Raw genomic sequence first — 17,708 nt, 5'->3', positions numbered from 1 at the left:
TGGTGAGCACCGCTCTTCAGTGCCAGAAGCAATACTTGATGACCCTGTTTGCTCCAAGGCTCAGCAAATTGTACCATGCTGGGCCCTGTACCACCATTGCTCAGGGTTGGGAGAGCAGCCCTGGAACACAGCTGTCTCCTGTTGTGCTGAGTTTAGAATTTCTTAAGACTGCATCTCATGGGTGAAACCTGAGTGGAAGAAAGTTACAGGATGAAAGACTATGGGGCTCCTGCTTTGCTTGGGAATGTGAAATTCACATTGTGGCTCATCGCCAAGTATGTTTACAGGGATGGCTCTCACAAATGCTAAGTCCCAGTTACTGAGCATTTGAGGATACCCGGTGACGCTTTTAGGACTTCAAATAAAACTTTTAAAGCATTAGATGCTTCCAGATGAGACCTTTTCTTTTTGTTTTTAAGGCAGATTGATTATCATCAAAGGAAAATATCAAAGGAACTTAAAATGTTTGAACTCAGTAGAATCATGTCTACATGGTTGTGAGAGGAAACAATTGAATCAACTATCCTGTTAAAAGTATTCTGTAGGAAGGGATGTATTCAGGTTTTTTTTTCCCCCTCCGAACTGGAAGTTGGAAAGAGAATATGAATTTATTTGGTAACTGAGAAGAAGTCAAGGGGGAAGAAAAACACATTTTACCTGGTTCATCGACTTTGGTATGAGAATTTTGTTGGTTTATTTTTCCCCCTTACTGAACTACCTTGGTGAGGGATGAAAGAAACATTTCTGCTGATGTCTTCTGACTTTTTGGCACTGTGTTTTGCACGCATACCTGATCCTCTCCTATTTCTACCTACACATCTTCAAAGCGTACATGGATATTCTTATTTTATAGCTGCAGATCCTCAGGGTCCCATCATTGTTTCCCAGAGTTGGCAGAGATGGAATCTTAAGGCAGTGTATTCTAGCTACATATGTCTTTTCATTATGACGGGCTCCCTTCAACTTTATAGAGATGTGGCTGCCCAGAAACTATGATTCTTACTAAAGAAAGAAGACTTACAGAAGTTCACAAGTTGCCACGTATGTAAATCCTAAATGATAAGGCCTCCATGGGGGTCTTCACATGAATTCTTTTATAATAAGTCTTAGAAAGTAAGTTTATGTGTTCACTGGCCTGTTTGCTCCAACCTTGTATCATTGGGATACACAACTTGCAGGAACATCACCATGGACTATGTCTGTTTTCAGTCACACAGCTTGGATAAATGTGCTCTTGTTATTGTATTTCTTTATTTCAGTCATAATGGTTCAAGCTCTCACTGCCTCCAGAGAGGAATGTCCTACTGTGCCATACCACCTGGTTCTGATTGCTTTCCTAATTTCTAGAACAGAATGAGCGTATGAGCAAGAATCATTATATTGTAATTTCTCCACTCAAGCAGCACAGTATTAAATGATTATAGGCTATACAAACATAGCATTTAAAAGTAATAACTTCTTTATTAGCTCTACTGGAGGCGACACAAAATTTAAATTCTTGGATGAAAAAAGAAACAGAATCAGGGTATTCTCTCCCCGCCTCCCTCCCCCCAATCTCCCCCCCCCCGCCCCGTGTGTGTGTGTATGTGTGTGTGGTGTGCATGCACACTTGTGGGTGGGTAGGTGGGTGAGTGTGTGCATGTGTGTTCAAAGTAAATGCAAAGATAGGCTGTAACATTTCTTGGTTTTGCATCTGTGAACTCTAGTAACTACAGAGAGAAAACTTGAGGGGGAAGCATGTTTTGTATGTATACAGGCTTGTTTAGAAAATAATGACCAGGGGGTTGGGGATTTAGCTCAGTGGTAGAGCGCTTGCCTAGCAAGCGCAAGGCCCTGGGTTCGGTTCCCAGCTCTGAAAAAAAAAAAAAGAAAAAGAAAATAATGACCAAAAGATGCAGCAAAGCACCTTTGAGGACACCTAAGATGTGTTGCGTGTTGAAGCTAATAGAGAGCTCAGTTAAAGTATGAAGATTTCTGCATAGGCTCTGTATATATGAAGAGATCAAATACCCAGAGATTTTGTTTTTTGAAGGACACAACTTTAATCAGGCCTCAAGACAAGGCTTCAACACTGCCTTCGTTATGAATTTCCTCCTTGAAATGTTTTGAGGAGATAAAAAAACAGGATAAGGTGTATGACTTTTTCAAATTATAGATCCAGCATTTTTTTTAGGTAGTTTCTTTCTCTTGTAGCTGCCTACAGTAAGAATTCTTCTACTTGAAGTCTCTAAGTAGCAGAAGTTAACTTTGAATTCTTACCCTCTTTTTTTATTATTTAAAACAATTTTTATTTAAATAAATTTTGATCACATTCTTCCTCTCCTCAAGTCCTTTCAGATCCTCTCCTCCTCCCTACCTACCCAACTTTAAGTTCTTTCTCAACAAACAAAAACCAAATACAAATACAAAACCGAGAAAACACTACCCAAAACAAGAACAGAACAAAACACCAAACTTAGCCAAATAAAAGAATTGTGGAGGCCATGATATATTGGTCAAGTATTCTTGAACATGAGGCTTTTCCTAGAGTGCTTGAAAAGTGTCACTCTTTTGGAGAAAATTGATTTTCCCTCTTCCAGAAATGACAGTTCAGTTGTTAACCTTTACCCTACTGGTCATTCATTCATTCATTCATTTATTCATTTTTTAAAAATATGATTGAATAAAATATAATAGGGTAAAACAAATACTATTACATTGAAGTTTGACACTGCAAACCAACAGAAGGAAATTAGCCCAAGTGAAGGCACAAGAATCAGAGACCCACTCATTCATGCACCCAGGAATCCCTTAACAACACAAAATTGGAAGCCATAATATAAGCACAGTGGTGTGGACCTATACAGATCCCATGACTGCTGCTTCAGTCTCTCTGAGTTCATATAAGCTTTGCTCATGTTGATATAGAGAGCCTTGTTCTCCTAGTGTCCTCCATCCCCTCTGAGTCTTATTCTCTTTCTGCCTCCTCTTTCACTTGGTTTCTGAGCTCTGAAGGGGAGGGATTTGATAGAAACAACCCTTAGGGCTGAGTTTGTTTGTTTGTTTGTTTGTTTGTTTTTTGGTTCTTTTTTTTCTGGAGCTGGGGACCGAACCCAGGGCCTTGCGCTTCCTAGGTAAGCGCTCTACCACTGAGCCAAATCCCCAGCCCTGTTTGTTTGTTTTTTTATTGGATTTATTTTTATTTACATTTCAAATGTTGTTCCCTTTCCTAGTTTCCCAGACACAAGCCCCCTCCCTTAATCCCTTCCCCTCTTCTATAAGTGTTTCCCTCCCTAACCACCCCCTTCTTCCCTGCTCAATATTCACCTACACTGGGGTGTGGGGGGGGGGACCAAGGACTTCCTCTTCCCTTTGTGCCCAACAAGGCCTTCCTCTGCTACATATGCAGCTGGAGCCCTGGGTCAGTCCATGTATAGTCTTTGAGTAGGGGTTTAGTCCCTGGGAGCTCTGGTTGGTTGGCAATGTTGTTCTTATGGGCTTGCAAATCCCTTCCGCTCTTTCAATCCTTTCTCTAATTCCTCCAGTGGGGACCCCTTTCTCAGTTCAGTGGTTTGCTGCTAGCATTCACCTCTGTATTTGACATGCTCTGTCTGTGCCTCTCAGGAGACAGCTATATCAGGCTCCTGTCAGCATGCACTTCTTAGCTTCTTCAATCTTATCTAGTTTTGGTGGCTGTATATATATATATATATATATATATATATATATATATATATATATATATATATATATGGGCTGTGTATGCATGTAGGGCAGGCTCTGAAGGGCTGTTCTTTCAGTTTCTGCTCCAAACTTTTCCTCCATATCCCCTCATATGAATATTTTTGTTCCCCCCTTTAAGAAGGAGTGAAGCATCACTTTGGTCTTCCTTCTCCAGCTTCATGTGGTCTATAGATTTATCTTGAGTAATTAGAGCTTTTGGGCTAATATCCACTTCCCAGTGAGTGCATTCCATGTGTGTTTTTCTGTAATTGGGTTACCTCACTCAGGATGATATTTTCTAGTTCAATTCATTTGCCTATGAATTTCATAAAGTCATTGTTTTTGATAGCTGAGTAATATTCCATTGTGTAGATGTACCACATTTTCTGTATCCATTCCTCTGTTGAAGGACATCTGGGTTCTTTCCAGCTTCTGGCTATTATAAATAATGCTGCTATGAACGTAGTAGAACACGTGTCTTTGTTCTCTGTTGGAGCATCTTTTGGGTATATGCCCAGGAGTAGTAGAGCTGTGTCTTCAGGTAGTATTATGTTCAATTTTCTGAGGAGCCTCCAGACTGATTTCCAGAATGGTTGTACCAATCTGCAATCCCACCAACAATGGAGGAGTGTTCCTCTTTCTCCGCATCCTCGCCAGCATCTGCTGTCACCTGAGTTTTTGATCTTAGCCATTCTCACTGGTGTGAGGTGGAATCTCAGGGTTGTTTTGATTTGCATTTCCCTTATGACTAAAGATGTTGAACATTTCTTTAGTTGCTTCTCAGCCATTCGATATTCCTCAGCTGGGAATTCTTTATTTAGCTCTGTACCCATTTTTTAATAGGGTTATTTGGCTCTCTGGAGTCTAACCTTATGAGTTCTTTGTATATTTTGGATATTATCCCTCTACCAGATGTAGGATCGATAAAGATCTTTTCCCAATGTGTTGGTTGCTGTTTTGTCCTAATGACAGTGTCCTTTGCCTTACAGAAGCTTTGCACTTTTATGAGGTCCCATTTGTAGATTCTTGATCTTAAAGCATAAACCATTGGTGTTTTGTTCAGGAAATTTTCCCCAGTGCCTGTGTGATTGAAACTCTTCCCCACTTTTTCTTCTATTAGGCTGAATGTATCGGGTTTGATGTCGAGGTCCTTAATCCACTTGTACTTCACCTTTGTACATGGTGATAGGAATGGATCGATTTGCATTCTTCTACATGATGATTTCCAGTTGAACTTGCACCATTTGTTGAAAATGCTATCTTTTTTCCACTGGATGGTTTTAGCTTCTTTGTCAAAGATCAAGTGATCCTAGGTTTGTGGGTTTATTTCTGGGTCTTCAATTCTGTTCCACTGATCTATCTGCCTGTCTCTGTACCAATTCCATACAGTTCTTATCACTATTGCTCTGTAATACTGCTTGAGGTCAGGGATGGTGATTCTTCCAGAAGTCCTTTTATCATTGAGGATAGTTTTCGCTATCCTGGGTTTTTTGTTATTCCAAATGAATTTGAAAATTGCTCTTTCTAACTTTATGAAGAATTGAGTTGGAATTTTGATGGGGATTGCATTGAATCTGTAGATTGCTTTTGGTAAAATGGCCACTTTTACTATATTAATCCTGCCAATCCATGAGCATGGGAAGCCCTTCCATCTTCTGAGATCTTCTTCAATTTCTTTCTTCAGAGACTTGAAGTTCTTATACAGATCTTTCACTTGCTTGGTTAGAGTCACACCGAGGTATTTTATGTTACTTGGGACAATTGTGAAGGATGTCATTTCCCTAATTTCTTTCTCAGCCTGTTTATCCTTTGAGTAGAGGAAGGCTACTGATTTGTTTGAGTTAATTTTATACCCAGCCACTTTGCTGAAGTTGTTTATCAGGTTAAGTAGTTCTCTGGTGAAACTTTTGGGGTCACTTAAATATACTATCATATCATCTGCAAATAGTGATATTTTGACTTCTTCCCTTCCAATTCGTATCCCTTTGACTTCTTTTAGCTGTCTAATTGCTCTGGCTAGGACTTTGAGTACTATAGTGAATAAGTAGGGAGAGAGTGGGCAGCCTTGTCTAGTCCCTGATTTTAGTGGGATTGCTTCAAGTTTCTCTCCACTTAGTTTAATGTTGGCTATTGGATTGCTATATATGGCTTTTACTATGTTTAGGAATGGGTTGAATTCCTGATCTTTCCAGGACTTTTATCATGAAGGGGTGTTGAATTTTGTCAAATGCTTTCTCAGCATCTAATGAAATGATCATGTGGTTTTTTTCTTTGAGTTTGTTTATATAGTGGATTACTTTGATGGATTTCTGTATATTGAACCATTCCTGCATCCCTGGGATGAAGCTTACTTGATCATGATGATCACCCAATTCCGTCTATGAATCCACAATTATGTTTATACCCAAACCACACAAAGAACTCTTACCCTCTTGCATGTGTCTCCCCTGTGCTGGAATCATGCTTCCATTTTGCTTTCATTTTCCACTGTGCCATTTTGCTTTTCAGTAGACTCCCATTTACGGCAGATTATTATGGGTTGTTAGATGTTTAACGCATTTGACAGATGAAGCTGATATTGGTGGGTACCTTCCAACTCAGTGCCTCTTTAATACCCAGCAACATGTCTTCTCTAGTGGGTTTGGCTGATACCTGAGTTTTTGTACTTGTAGCTTATTCCAGATGATGTTTACAAAGCTGATTCATCCATCATGACTACAGGCAATTCATCCTTCCTCTTATTTCTTCATTCTCCCAGTAATTTCTCTCCTGTCTGAAATCCACCTTGAACACAAGTGATAATTTACTATATATGACTATGCTGACTCACATTAGCAATCACTCCTTCCCTTTTAATTTTTTCAGTATAAACATCATTTAATCTTCCTGTATCCAGACTTTATATCTGTCTTTAGAAGCCCTTGAAAGGTTTGCAATGGTAAAAAAAATTGGACTCACGTGTTTATGGGATATGCTAACGTGTGACCCACACGAGCCAATGCTAAAACTAGATCCTTAGGATTAGCAGCAAGGCTCATCAGGGAAAAGCTATGGATGATGAAGGTGTTGACCTGAGTTCAATCTCTGGGACTCACATAACAGGAGAGAATCAGCGTGCTTCTCTCTCTCTCTCTCTCTCTCTCTCTCTCTCTCTCTCTCTCTCTCTCTCCCCCTCTCTCTCCCCTCCCTCCTTCCCTCTCTCCCTCCCTTCCTACTTCTCCCCCTCCCATATCCACACACAAACACACACAGAGAGAGAAAAATGCAAAATAATTAAAATTATATCATTCTAAAAAGTACATATGGTCTCTTTTCTTGAGACATTTCCCCTTCGTTGTTGCTTTCTTTAAAATGAAGACAAAGACTTATGGGCCTTAGAACTATTTTTGATGTCTGCACAGTGTTTTTCTCTAAGGAGTTTATAAACAATTTATTTCAGATGTTTCATTCCATGGATCATTCTTCCCTGTTGTTTTTACATATGTGAAACTCTGGTTTTGCTATTTTAGAATTTACCAGGCATCACATAAAAAAAAATGACCATGGCATGTAAGAAAGGTATGGATTTTCAGCTACTTTAAACAGGTATATGCCAGCAGTCCTGGGGAATCAAGTCTTGCACTCCATCCCTAACAATCTGACTTGGGAGGTGTTTGAAGGTATTTAATAGAATCCCAAAGCACAGAGCAGAACACTGCTAATTTCTTTGCTTTTCCAATGATGATTAATGATGTAGTCATTTTTGCAATTAAGATTTGATAAGCATTCCAAGAACTTCTCTTTCTGATGGGGAGTAGAGAATATAACTTACACAATTAGGTGAACTTTGAATACTTCCTCATGAGTTTTCTCTCTTGTCCAGAGAATAAATCAAGAATATAAATGACCACTTTGTGCCTAGAAACAACATATTCCTTCCCCTGGTTTCCCATGTGCTGTCAACAATACCTTCCTATTGGTAATGGAAAGACTTTTTAATAATAGAAACAAAACTCTGCAGTGGAAATTAATTTTATACATATATGACATACATAATAAATCCCTTTTTTCATTTCCTTTAGAATGTTATCAGTTGTAATTCTAGCTTTAATTACCTCTTCTGAGTATTTCCTTTGAGCATTAAACCACTGTCTTAGATACTTTTTTATTTCTGTGATAAAATCCCTGACTAAAAGCAACTCAAAGGAGGCAAGGTTTATTTTGGCTTGTAGTCTGAGGAGTTGCCATCCATCATGATAGGAAGGTATCGGCTGCTGGGAGCTTGGGGTGATAGACACTCTACTCTGCATTGGGGAAACAAAGAGTAGACAGGAAGTTCTTCAGTAATAAGGAAATTCCGTGTCCTTCCCAGGACTTTCAACCTCCAGCCATGATCCTCCTAAATGGCCCTCAACCTTCTGTACTACTGGAAGAATTAAATAATTACAAACATGAGCCTATGGAAAAACATTTACACTCTGAAGAATCTAATGACTTAAAAATGCATAATCATTTTTAAAATTTAGTTGCTTGATACCTTCGATGTGTTTTGTCTAATGCAGACCCCAGATTCTCTTCTAATCAGTATGTGCGTTATGAATTGGAAGTTGTGAAGAGCTATTAGTGGTGGCCATCCTTATAATACTTGATGTCTATTGTTTGATCATACTTCAAGGTAACTTGCTTTCTTCTAGCATCAGGTTACTCTAATTTCCTACCCTCATGCCTTTTATATTCCTCTGGAGAAAACCCTTCCAGGGCATGACCTAAAGAATGCTGGTTCAAATTTCCAGATGAATCTGAACCAGAGTGAATCTGTAATTTGGTGGGGGGTTGGGGGGAGGGGAGGTGCCTTCACTAAATAACCTAGCGAGAGAAGCTTTACTATTTCATGCCAAGCATGAGTACTTTTCTTTTCATGTTGAGGTTGACCTTTGACATTTATGAGAATACAAACTGCAGTGACACGTTGTAGCATGCCATGAATCTAGCAGAGCCTTGGCTCAAGGTTTGGTTTTATAAGTTTTGTTTGTTTTTTTTTTCTTCCTTCATTACTTTCTTTTTAACTTCTGTTAAAAATAGTAGTGTTTCTGATTACTTTTCCTTCAAACATTAGCAAGATATGCTTTCTTCTCCAGAGAGAGGATATCTTTAGTTATTCCTATACTTTGTATGTCTACATGGGCCATGGCTTTATGCATTTATTTTTCTTGACCAAAGTACAAATTCAATTTACTACGGAAGGCTGAATTCCCTTTTCTTTTAAAACCTGACTGTAATTGAGAGACTTAACTCATTCATTCTAGTTCTTTCTACTTTCTGTCCTCTTGTTCACACCAAAGTTTCCTTAATTACAGCTTTAAGAGAACACTCTTCCATAGTCCTTTTTTTTTTTGCAATGAGTCTGTATGTGCATACACATATGCATGCGTGTGTGGTCACATTTGTGTATGCACATGCACATGTGTGTATGTATATGTATATTGTATATGTACTATGTATGTATATATGTGCATACATATTTAGAGGACAGAGGCTAACATTGGGTTGCCTTCCTCAATTGATTTCTCTATAGTGAGGCAAGGTATCTCACTTGAGCCCAGAACTCATTAATTTGACTACTGCAGTCAGCCAGAATATTCAGGGGGATCCCCTCATCTTTCTTTTGCTGGATGAGGTTGCAAGCAGGCTGCCATGTACACCTGGCATTCATGTGGGTTCTGGGAATCCAGACTCATGTCCTTGTGCTTCTGCAGTAACCCTTTACTTACTGAGTCTTTCTCCTAAGAACAATGTTCCCTATTAAAGCAGGCCCTGTAGCCATTTAGTATCTTTCATACCGTAGTTAATACTGTATATGTCATCTGAAATTAAACTTGGCATTTTTTCCCAAACCTTTTATTCCTCAATTCTCATACATATTTAGCAGACAGTACTTCAACTGTGAGATTTTCTTATATCTTGTTATCTGTCATCGGGAAGGTCTCATGAAGCAGGACAGTCAAAAAAAAAGAACATAACGTGTTGATGACTCACTGACATTTGGTGTCATCTACTGACTGATTGACTGAACCAAGCCTTTGGTGATGGGCAGTACAAGTTTATCCATTAGATTCATTGTGAGCTCTCTTTTTATAAGACACCTGTGCCACAGAAAAAGATTTCTCCTTTTATAAGACACAAGCAGGAAAACTGTCTCTGCTTATACAGTAGTTTAGGGAATCCACTCCTAGTGCTGGATAGAGTCTCTGCTTAGCATGGGGTAGGCACTGGCTCAATACCAAGGACCGTGCCTTCGCCAAAATAATACATCTATAGACTGGAAAGTTTGAATTAGCACAATACAGTCTAAACCTAGTGACTAAGAACTATATAAATAACTATACTCTCAGCATTGTTTGCAGGAATAGTCTGGTCTAGATATAAGGTTGATTCCTGCACCATTATGAGTGAATTCTGTCTATCCCTTCATCTTTCGATTTATTTTCATTTTTCTTTATTTTTATATTTTCATCTTTTTTCTCCTCAGTTAAAATGTCAAGTGGGAGCATCCAGTTACCTGAGATTAGATCACATGCCCATTCTGGTTACCAGACAGCAAGAAGAGAAATATTGAAATATTGTGAGATGAGTATGGGGTGTGTGTGTGTGTGTGTGTGTGTGTGTGTGTGTGTGTGTGTGTGTGTTAAGAGAGAAAAATAGGGAGAAACAGAATGACTTTATACACAGAAATATAGTCACATGTGTGTGCATATGCAAGTGCCCATGTACACACAGTACACACAGGTAGAAGCCTGAGGAAGGCACCTTCCTCTATCACGTTCTACCTCAGTGTTTGTGACAGGGTCTCTTACCTCAGCTCTTAGCTAGATTGGCTAGTCAGCAAGCACTCAGGTACCTCCTGTGCCTGCCTCCCAGTTCTTGTAATTCAGACAGGTACTGGCCCACCATGTGGGATGTAGGTGCTAGGTACATGGATTTGGAGCCATCTACAAAACCTAGTTATTCTGTTTGTAAAAATTTAATTAGTATTTAGTTAGCATTAAAACAATTTTGCGTGGCTGCTGAAGAGATGACTCAATGTTTAAGAGCATTGACTGCTCTTCCAGAGGACCCAGGTTCAATTTCCAGCTCTCACATGGCAACTCGCAACTGTCTGTAACTCCAGTTCCAGGGGCTGACACCCTCACACATATTTATCATCATATTTTGTTCATATTTATTTCCTATACTACCCTTCATCTCTCTAGTAAAATTCTCGTGTGTGTGTGTGTGTGTGTGTGTGTGTGTGTGTGTGTGTGTGCGTAAGAGAGAGAAAATGTGTCTCTGTAAATGAATGTATAATTTCTTAAATCTTCAAAATTTCCTTTTGTTTATCTTGAAAACTCACAACTAGGGGCTGAGGAGAGGGTTATTTTGGATGTTTCCTGCTTTTTCAAAGATCCCAATTAAGGTTCTAACACTAATGTCCTATAGCTCATACTGCCTTAACTCCAGTTCAAAGATATCCAACAACCTCTTTTGGCCTCTGTGAAAACTCTTTGCACATAGTGCACATAAACTCATGCAGATACACATACATGGTTATTTACATAGTTTTAAAATCATAGCTAAATGTTTCGATAATTGATTTTTTAAATATATTTTCTGGGTTATCACTTTGAAACTAGAGAATCTCTACATATTATTTATGTTTCTTTGAAAAGAAAAGTACCTTTTTTTTATGGCAAACAGGTAAATGTAAGCTGCCAATACCAACCCAAATGGGATTATGGTAGAATACTATTTGTAGTTCTTTAAATATGAAATAGCAAATTCAACTTAAGTTTTCTTTATGGGAACTTATAATTGTATATTTTTAAAGTTAATGTAATTCTTCTCCACTATGCTTCAATTTTTGTTTGGTGTTTTTTTGTTTCTTTGTTTTTCAAAACAGCAGGACAACCCTAGCTGTCCTGGAACTCTATAGACCAGGCTGGCCTCAAATTCAGAGATCCTCCTGTCTCTGACTCGTTAGTGCTGGGATTAAAGATGTGCATCACCACCACTGCCTAGCTACAGTTCTTCAGATTTAAAATACACGTCATAATTTTATTTTCTTTTTTTCGACAGACAAGCTAGCCTCAATGAAGCTGCGGAGAAGTATTACGATCTTGCAGCAAGACTGAGACCTAATGTAAGTACCTTCCCAATGAGCGCCATTGTTGAAGGCAAGCTTCTAGGGCATGCAGTGGTATCCATTGGCACTGCCTTGTTTCATCTTTTCCTCCCTGGTTTCTCTGTTTGAACACCCACTGTACAGCTCTCCAGTCACATAACCACCCATTCAAGGTTCTTTGTCTTCCCCAGAAATTTCTCTTTCCCCCTGTAGTAAATCACCATTAACTTTCATTATCTAAATACAGGTTTGATCATTGCTAATTACCTTTTATTTGGGTGCATCTTTCAATTCTGTGAAAGTGTTTTGTTTTATTTTGTTTTTTGTTTCTCTGGTGATGAATACTCATTGTTTGTCTTTGCCACATTTAAACCTTCAGCCTTGTACCCGTTTCACATTCTAAAAAATCCTCATTTTTTAGTAACTCGACTTCGCAAGTTTATTGATAATGTTTTCATTACAAGTTTTCCCTGGGTAGTCTCACTTCTAGAAAGTGCGATGGATATAAATTAGATCATTACTGTTGGAATAGAATTGCTATTTATAAGAAGCCAAGAGCTGCTTTTATAGCAGCCTGACAAGTAGGTTTTTTTCACAGCACCAAATTTCTTTCCCGAACATTTATTCTCAGATGCACTCTGCACCACTGCTTAACAGTGAAGCCTTCTCCCGGGTTCTCCAAATGTAGACCATGCATTTGAGAAATGCAATTTTCAAACAATAATGAAAATGCATATGTGGGCGCAGTACAAAGAATGGAATCAGTCTCGTTTCTTTATATCGTCGCATCTATTGGGCAAACACATATACAGGGGTTACTTTGAGAAGGAAGCAGATTCCAGATCATGCAGTGGATTAGGGAAACGGTATAATCAAGTAATTGATAAAGCATTGTGACTCCTGTGGCGCTTTAGTGCGTTGAGTCTAGAGACCTATGGGGGAACCTTGTGTGTGCTGGTTTCTTTCTTTGTTTTTCCCCCTTTACATTTAACCATGAATATAAATCTCAAGTTTCATTCATAGTAATATGTATGATATAAGCACCATGAAATATGTCGAGGCTTTATAACAAATGATGGATTAGTGTAACAAAACCTACACATTCATTTATGAGATTAGGACAAATGATTCTTCAATCTGGGGGAAGATTTTGTTGTTGTTATTGTTCATGGCCATTGGTGTACAATGCAGTAATAAAGGATAGACAAGATTCAGATGTTATAGACAGAGGGGAACAAGCAGGTTCGGATGTTATAGGCAGAGCGGACCAGGCAGGCACAGATGCTGTAGACAAAGGGGACCAGGCAGGTTCAGATGTTACAGATGGAGGGGACTACAGCAAGGCCCAGTTGTTCAAATTTTTCTCAGTCCCATCACCAGAAATAAAGATGTGAATGACTACCTTAGTTACTCTTTTACAGGAGAGAACAAGAAAAGGTCTTGGGACCAACCTGCCTGCATTGTCTACTCCGTTCCCTTTATCTTCACGAATTCAGTTTTCCAGGACGTCCTGTTCTGCAACAGCTGTCCTGAACCGCTTCCCATAGTTAGCAGACGACTGGGGAACTGACAAGCTGTTTGCAACAGAGAAAACCATCCTAATGGCAAGTGCAGTGACAGCTAAAGTTTATTGTACACTCACCTGTCACTCACTTTGCTAGGTACTTTGCAAGAATTTGTTTATTGCAACCCCTCAGCTGCTTTCGTGGCCCAGAAGGTGCCCAAGTTAATGCCTCACCTGACAACACAGCTTTATAGAGTCACTTTGTCATTTAAAAGAAAAAAGGAAAGCTTAACAAAGTTTAAAGGGGTGTGGGGAAGCAAAGCGCCACGAGGCCATACACATTGTCTATGTGGCGAGCCAGCATACTATCAGCAAAAATCAGTTTCTTTGCTCATTTTGTGTGTCTAGTGAGTACCAGGTCCTATTGTAGGCACTGTAGGAGAGAGAGATTTCCTGTAGAAACTTAAAACTGGGCTGAAGCGAGAAGGCTACATAATATCTCAGACAGTGCTGCGTGTTTGCAGAAAAAATGAAACAGTACGGAAGTTAGGAATCCAACCGAAAAAGAAACCCCTAAATTTTCTAGTTTGATACCTTTGTGCAGTTTTTAAAGACTTTGAAGAAGTGTTTCACCTACAGTCACATTGAAGGCAGGCAACAGGGAGGGGGGATCTGCTTTCTTTTCATGGAGGTTGATTGACATAATATGTTGTAAACATATGTAAACTACATGATAATTAAGATGAGCTTTTCTTCTTGGCAAATCAGGTCCTCTGAATGTCACATTTAATATTGCTGTGTGATTGGTTAAATGATGGTCTTTATCACAGAATAACATCATAGGGAAAAACAAATGTCTGAGCTGTCTGGCCTCTGGAAAAAAGAAAGATACTTAGAGTCAGAGTGCAAGCCTGACTTACCAAGTTGCGTTTTAAAAAAAAATGACTGTCCAAATCATAAAATCAATATTTAATCTCCAATGCAACACCCTTTTCCCGAGAGACCCTAAAATATTTCACCATCAATTTGCTTTTGAAAATGCATTTATTCAAACGATCCTTTCCATAACTGGCAGGATTGTTTTTTTATTGACTTTGTTATAAAGTTTCCATTTAACAAAAAGTAAATGGTGTTTTAATTGACAGATCAACAGATGTGCATTGTTCCCAATTAATTTTCAATTTGCTTGGGTTCTTAGTTGATACTCTAGTGTATATAAAGTGACACAGAGACCAGAAGGATGGGATTGCAAACCATGTCACTTGTATTTTTTTGTCTGAAATGGAGAACTCTTTGAGCAACAGTTGTAGTTTATTGGGAATCCTGCATTTGAGGTAAACAGAAGCACCTACCCAACATGCATCTTGCTATTCATTAATTCCCTTTGTTCATAAAAGCATCTTTTTGTTCTTTGCTGCAGTTAATTTAACAAATGACATTATTGATTACTTGTTTGTAAGAGAGAGGAGACCTAACAGATATCAATTCTCCTGGCCTGTTTAAATAGAGCCATTTCTCATTTTGTTTTGTTTTGTTTTGTTTTCTCATCTACACTAGTCAGCCAAACTTACTCCTGTCATAAACTTTCTCTTCTTTTTGGGTAAATGAATACCATTTCCATTGTGGTCATCAGGGTGCTGTTTGTGGATAACTAAAGGTCTAACAGTGCTCATGTGGGGCCATACTGTATAATAATGTAAAGAGGGTGACTTGTGTGACACATCTTATTACCAATATTTAAGAGGTTTTGATGGGAATGGAGAGATGGTTCATTGGCTAAGGATGGGTTCGCCAGGCTTCCCAGAAGCCACTTCAGCAATCCACCTCTAACTCCACTGCCTGGGATGGCCTCCCTGGACTCCAGGGCCACTGAGCTTCTGTGCTTATTATATACACAACCTCCTCTCTCACTGATATACACATGTATGCATAATTTACAATAAAATCTCTTTTTAAAGGATCTTTATTTCTGAGATATACTTATTTCTTTGTAAAGTACTGATTCCATTCATTTTTACCTACCCTGCAATTTCTCTCTCCCAAAGCATATTGTTCTACAGAATTTATGGTGAAATAGATTGACCTTTTGTAGTGTAGCTCCAGTGATAAAATGTTGAAATAATGAAACCAATCTAGATAGTTAGGAGCATTGTAGAGTTTTAGAATTAGCTTTGTCTGCTGCTACAGCACCTGATATGTGGCCTCACTGGAGGGCACAACTGGAGGGTCTTGATCGTTCGCAGCACACATCATCGGTCTGTCTGCTATAGCGTGCCAGATTCCACCTTCTTAGCAGATAATGTGTGGAAATTGTTCTAAAAGTAGATCTCTTGTTCCACTAATTTTTTTTTTTTTGCAATACGAAAAAGGATCTTAGCAACATAGCGTTTGTTAGTTTCCCTTGTTATAAGTTGAGCTTTGTGCAGAATTAACTCTGTGACGATCCTTTTCTGTCTACCTCCCCCATCCACTTAAGCACATCAAAAACTGCTGACTCCTGAGAGCTAGGGAACATTTAAAGGAAACTACTTTGTTCTTTGATTGGGAATGAAGCCAAAGTCTGCATTATCTTAAGGATAAAAGATTTAATGTGAGGAATAGGGAATTTGCATGGTACAGAGTCACCTACCTTTACTTGACTTCTTATATTTTTGGTTGTGAGCCTAGCCTTTAACGGCTGAGCCATCTCTCCACCCCCTTTACTTGACTTCTTATTCGCTCTTGAGTCCAGGCGGCAAAATTACCGGTGCCTGGGTTTTCAGGGCAGATTTGTCGATGGCGTATAGTCATTGCAGCCATTTCTAACTCAAGTGTCAACATTATATACGACTCTGCCTGATGGAATAGAGTTTCACAGTTATGAAAATTTACCTCTGACCTTGAGAACTATACAACATAATGTAAAAAAGGGGGACAAGGGCAGGAATGTGCCTCTCAGTCCTCAGATATCGGAACAGTAAATAATGCTATCAAATAAGGGCTTTGGGGAGGATGTAAATTAGGTGCAAAATAAGTGGAAAGGAGAAATTTACTTTCATCTGGGTTGGTCTTAAAAGGCTTTGAGTTGGAGTAGGAAAGCTTAAAGATCCTTGGAATGAGAGAATCGTATAGGGGATTTCAGCAAGGAGGAGGAAGCAAATTCGAGCAGTGGGGTCGCATAGAGAGGCAAGGAAAACAGCAGGAAAAAATGGAATTGATAATTCATCTAAAAACAGGTGAAATTCATTGGGTATCACCCTTAAAGATCAGAAGCCTCTACTCTCTGATTTTGACCACCAGTATAACAGTAGAAAGTAGTAATTGAGGATGACATAAAAATGTGTATTATGTTCAGAGAAGTAGGACTGAAGGCCCAGCCATGGTAGAAACAAATAAAGATCATTGTAAGTGTAAGGCAATCAAGAGTAAGGGTGGAAACAGAGTGAGATAGAAAAAAAATATATATATGTATATATGTATATATACATATACACATATACATATATATAGGAAAATTGTGAGTAGGAAAATTTGACTTCAGGTAACTTAGAAACAAAGAAATATCATAAGACAAAATAAGATTATCAGAGTTGTATGTTTATTTCAAGAACAGAGTCTTAGGTTTGAACTTAACATATTCTGAATGAGTATAAGGGTGTGTGGGTGTGTGTACTATTGTCTGTGTTGTGTGTACACACATAGGTGTGTATATGTGGATGAGAGGCTCTGGAGGCCAGCAGTTGATTTTGTGTGTCTGCCTTTATTGATCTTCACTGTAGTTCGGACACACATTCTCCCATTGTGCCTGAAACTCATCAGTTCGGTTGGTCTGGCTAGCCTGGCTGACCAGCAAGCCCAGGAATCCTAATGTCTCCAGCTCACTAGCTCTGTCACTGTAGATGAGCACAGTCATTCTTAAAGTTTTACATGAATGTTAAGGAACAAAGCCAAGTCTTCCTGACTGTTTAGTAAACATTACACTGGCTGAGTTGCCTCCAAAGCCCTATTCTGAATTTCTTTTTCTTTTTTAATTAATCACTTTATTCATTTACGTTTTAAACAATATTCTTCTCGGTTTCCCCTCCACAACCCCCCAATCCCATCCCCTTCTTCCCCCTCCCATTTGCCTCCATGGGGTGCTCCTCCACCAACTTACCCCCTCCTGCCTCACCTCTCTAGCATCCCCCTATGCTGGGGCATCAAGCCTCCACGGGACCAAGGGCATTCCCTCCCATTGATGCCAGACAAGGCTATCCTCTGCTACATATGCAGCTGGAGCCATGGACCTCTCCGTGTGTACTCTTTGGTTGGTGGTTCAGTCCCTGGGAGTTCTGGGTGGTCACATTAGTTGGTATTGTTCTTCCTATGGGGTTGCCAATCCCCTTC

The 17,708-nt window shown here is 39.2% G+C and overlaps 1 protein-coding gene across 4 annotated transcripts in view; it reads left to right on the top strand.

Annotated features, from left to right (window-relative positions):
* Tmtc2 (transmembrane O-mannosyltransferase targeting cadherins 2) overlaps positions 1 to 17,708 on the top strand; it is a 413,503-nt gene that overhangs the window by 338,659 nt on the left and 57,136 nt on the right. For 2 of the 4 annotated variants that reach the window (XM_087556320.1, NM_001171177.2), the window contains 1 exon segment: positions 11,794 to 11,857. In XM_087556320.1, coding sequence (XP_087412446.1) covers positions 11,794 to 11,849 — 56 coding nt within the window. In that variant the 3' untranslated portion in view covers positions 11,850 to 11,857. 4 annotated transcript variants of the gene reach the window in all.

Source organism: Rattus norvegicus, chromosome 7 (assembly GCF_021556685.1).
Source record: "Rattus norvegicus strain SHRSP/BbbUtx chromosome 7, alternate assembly SHRSP_T2T, whole genome shotgun sequence".
Lineage (NCBI taxonomy): Eukaryota > Metazoa > Chordata > Mammalia > Rodentia > Muridae > Rattus > Rattus norvegicus.
Note: the sequence above shows the minus strand (reverse complement) of the source record. Positions and strands in the feature narration are given on the sequence as shown.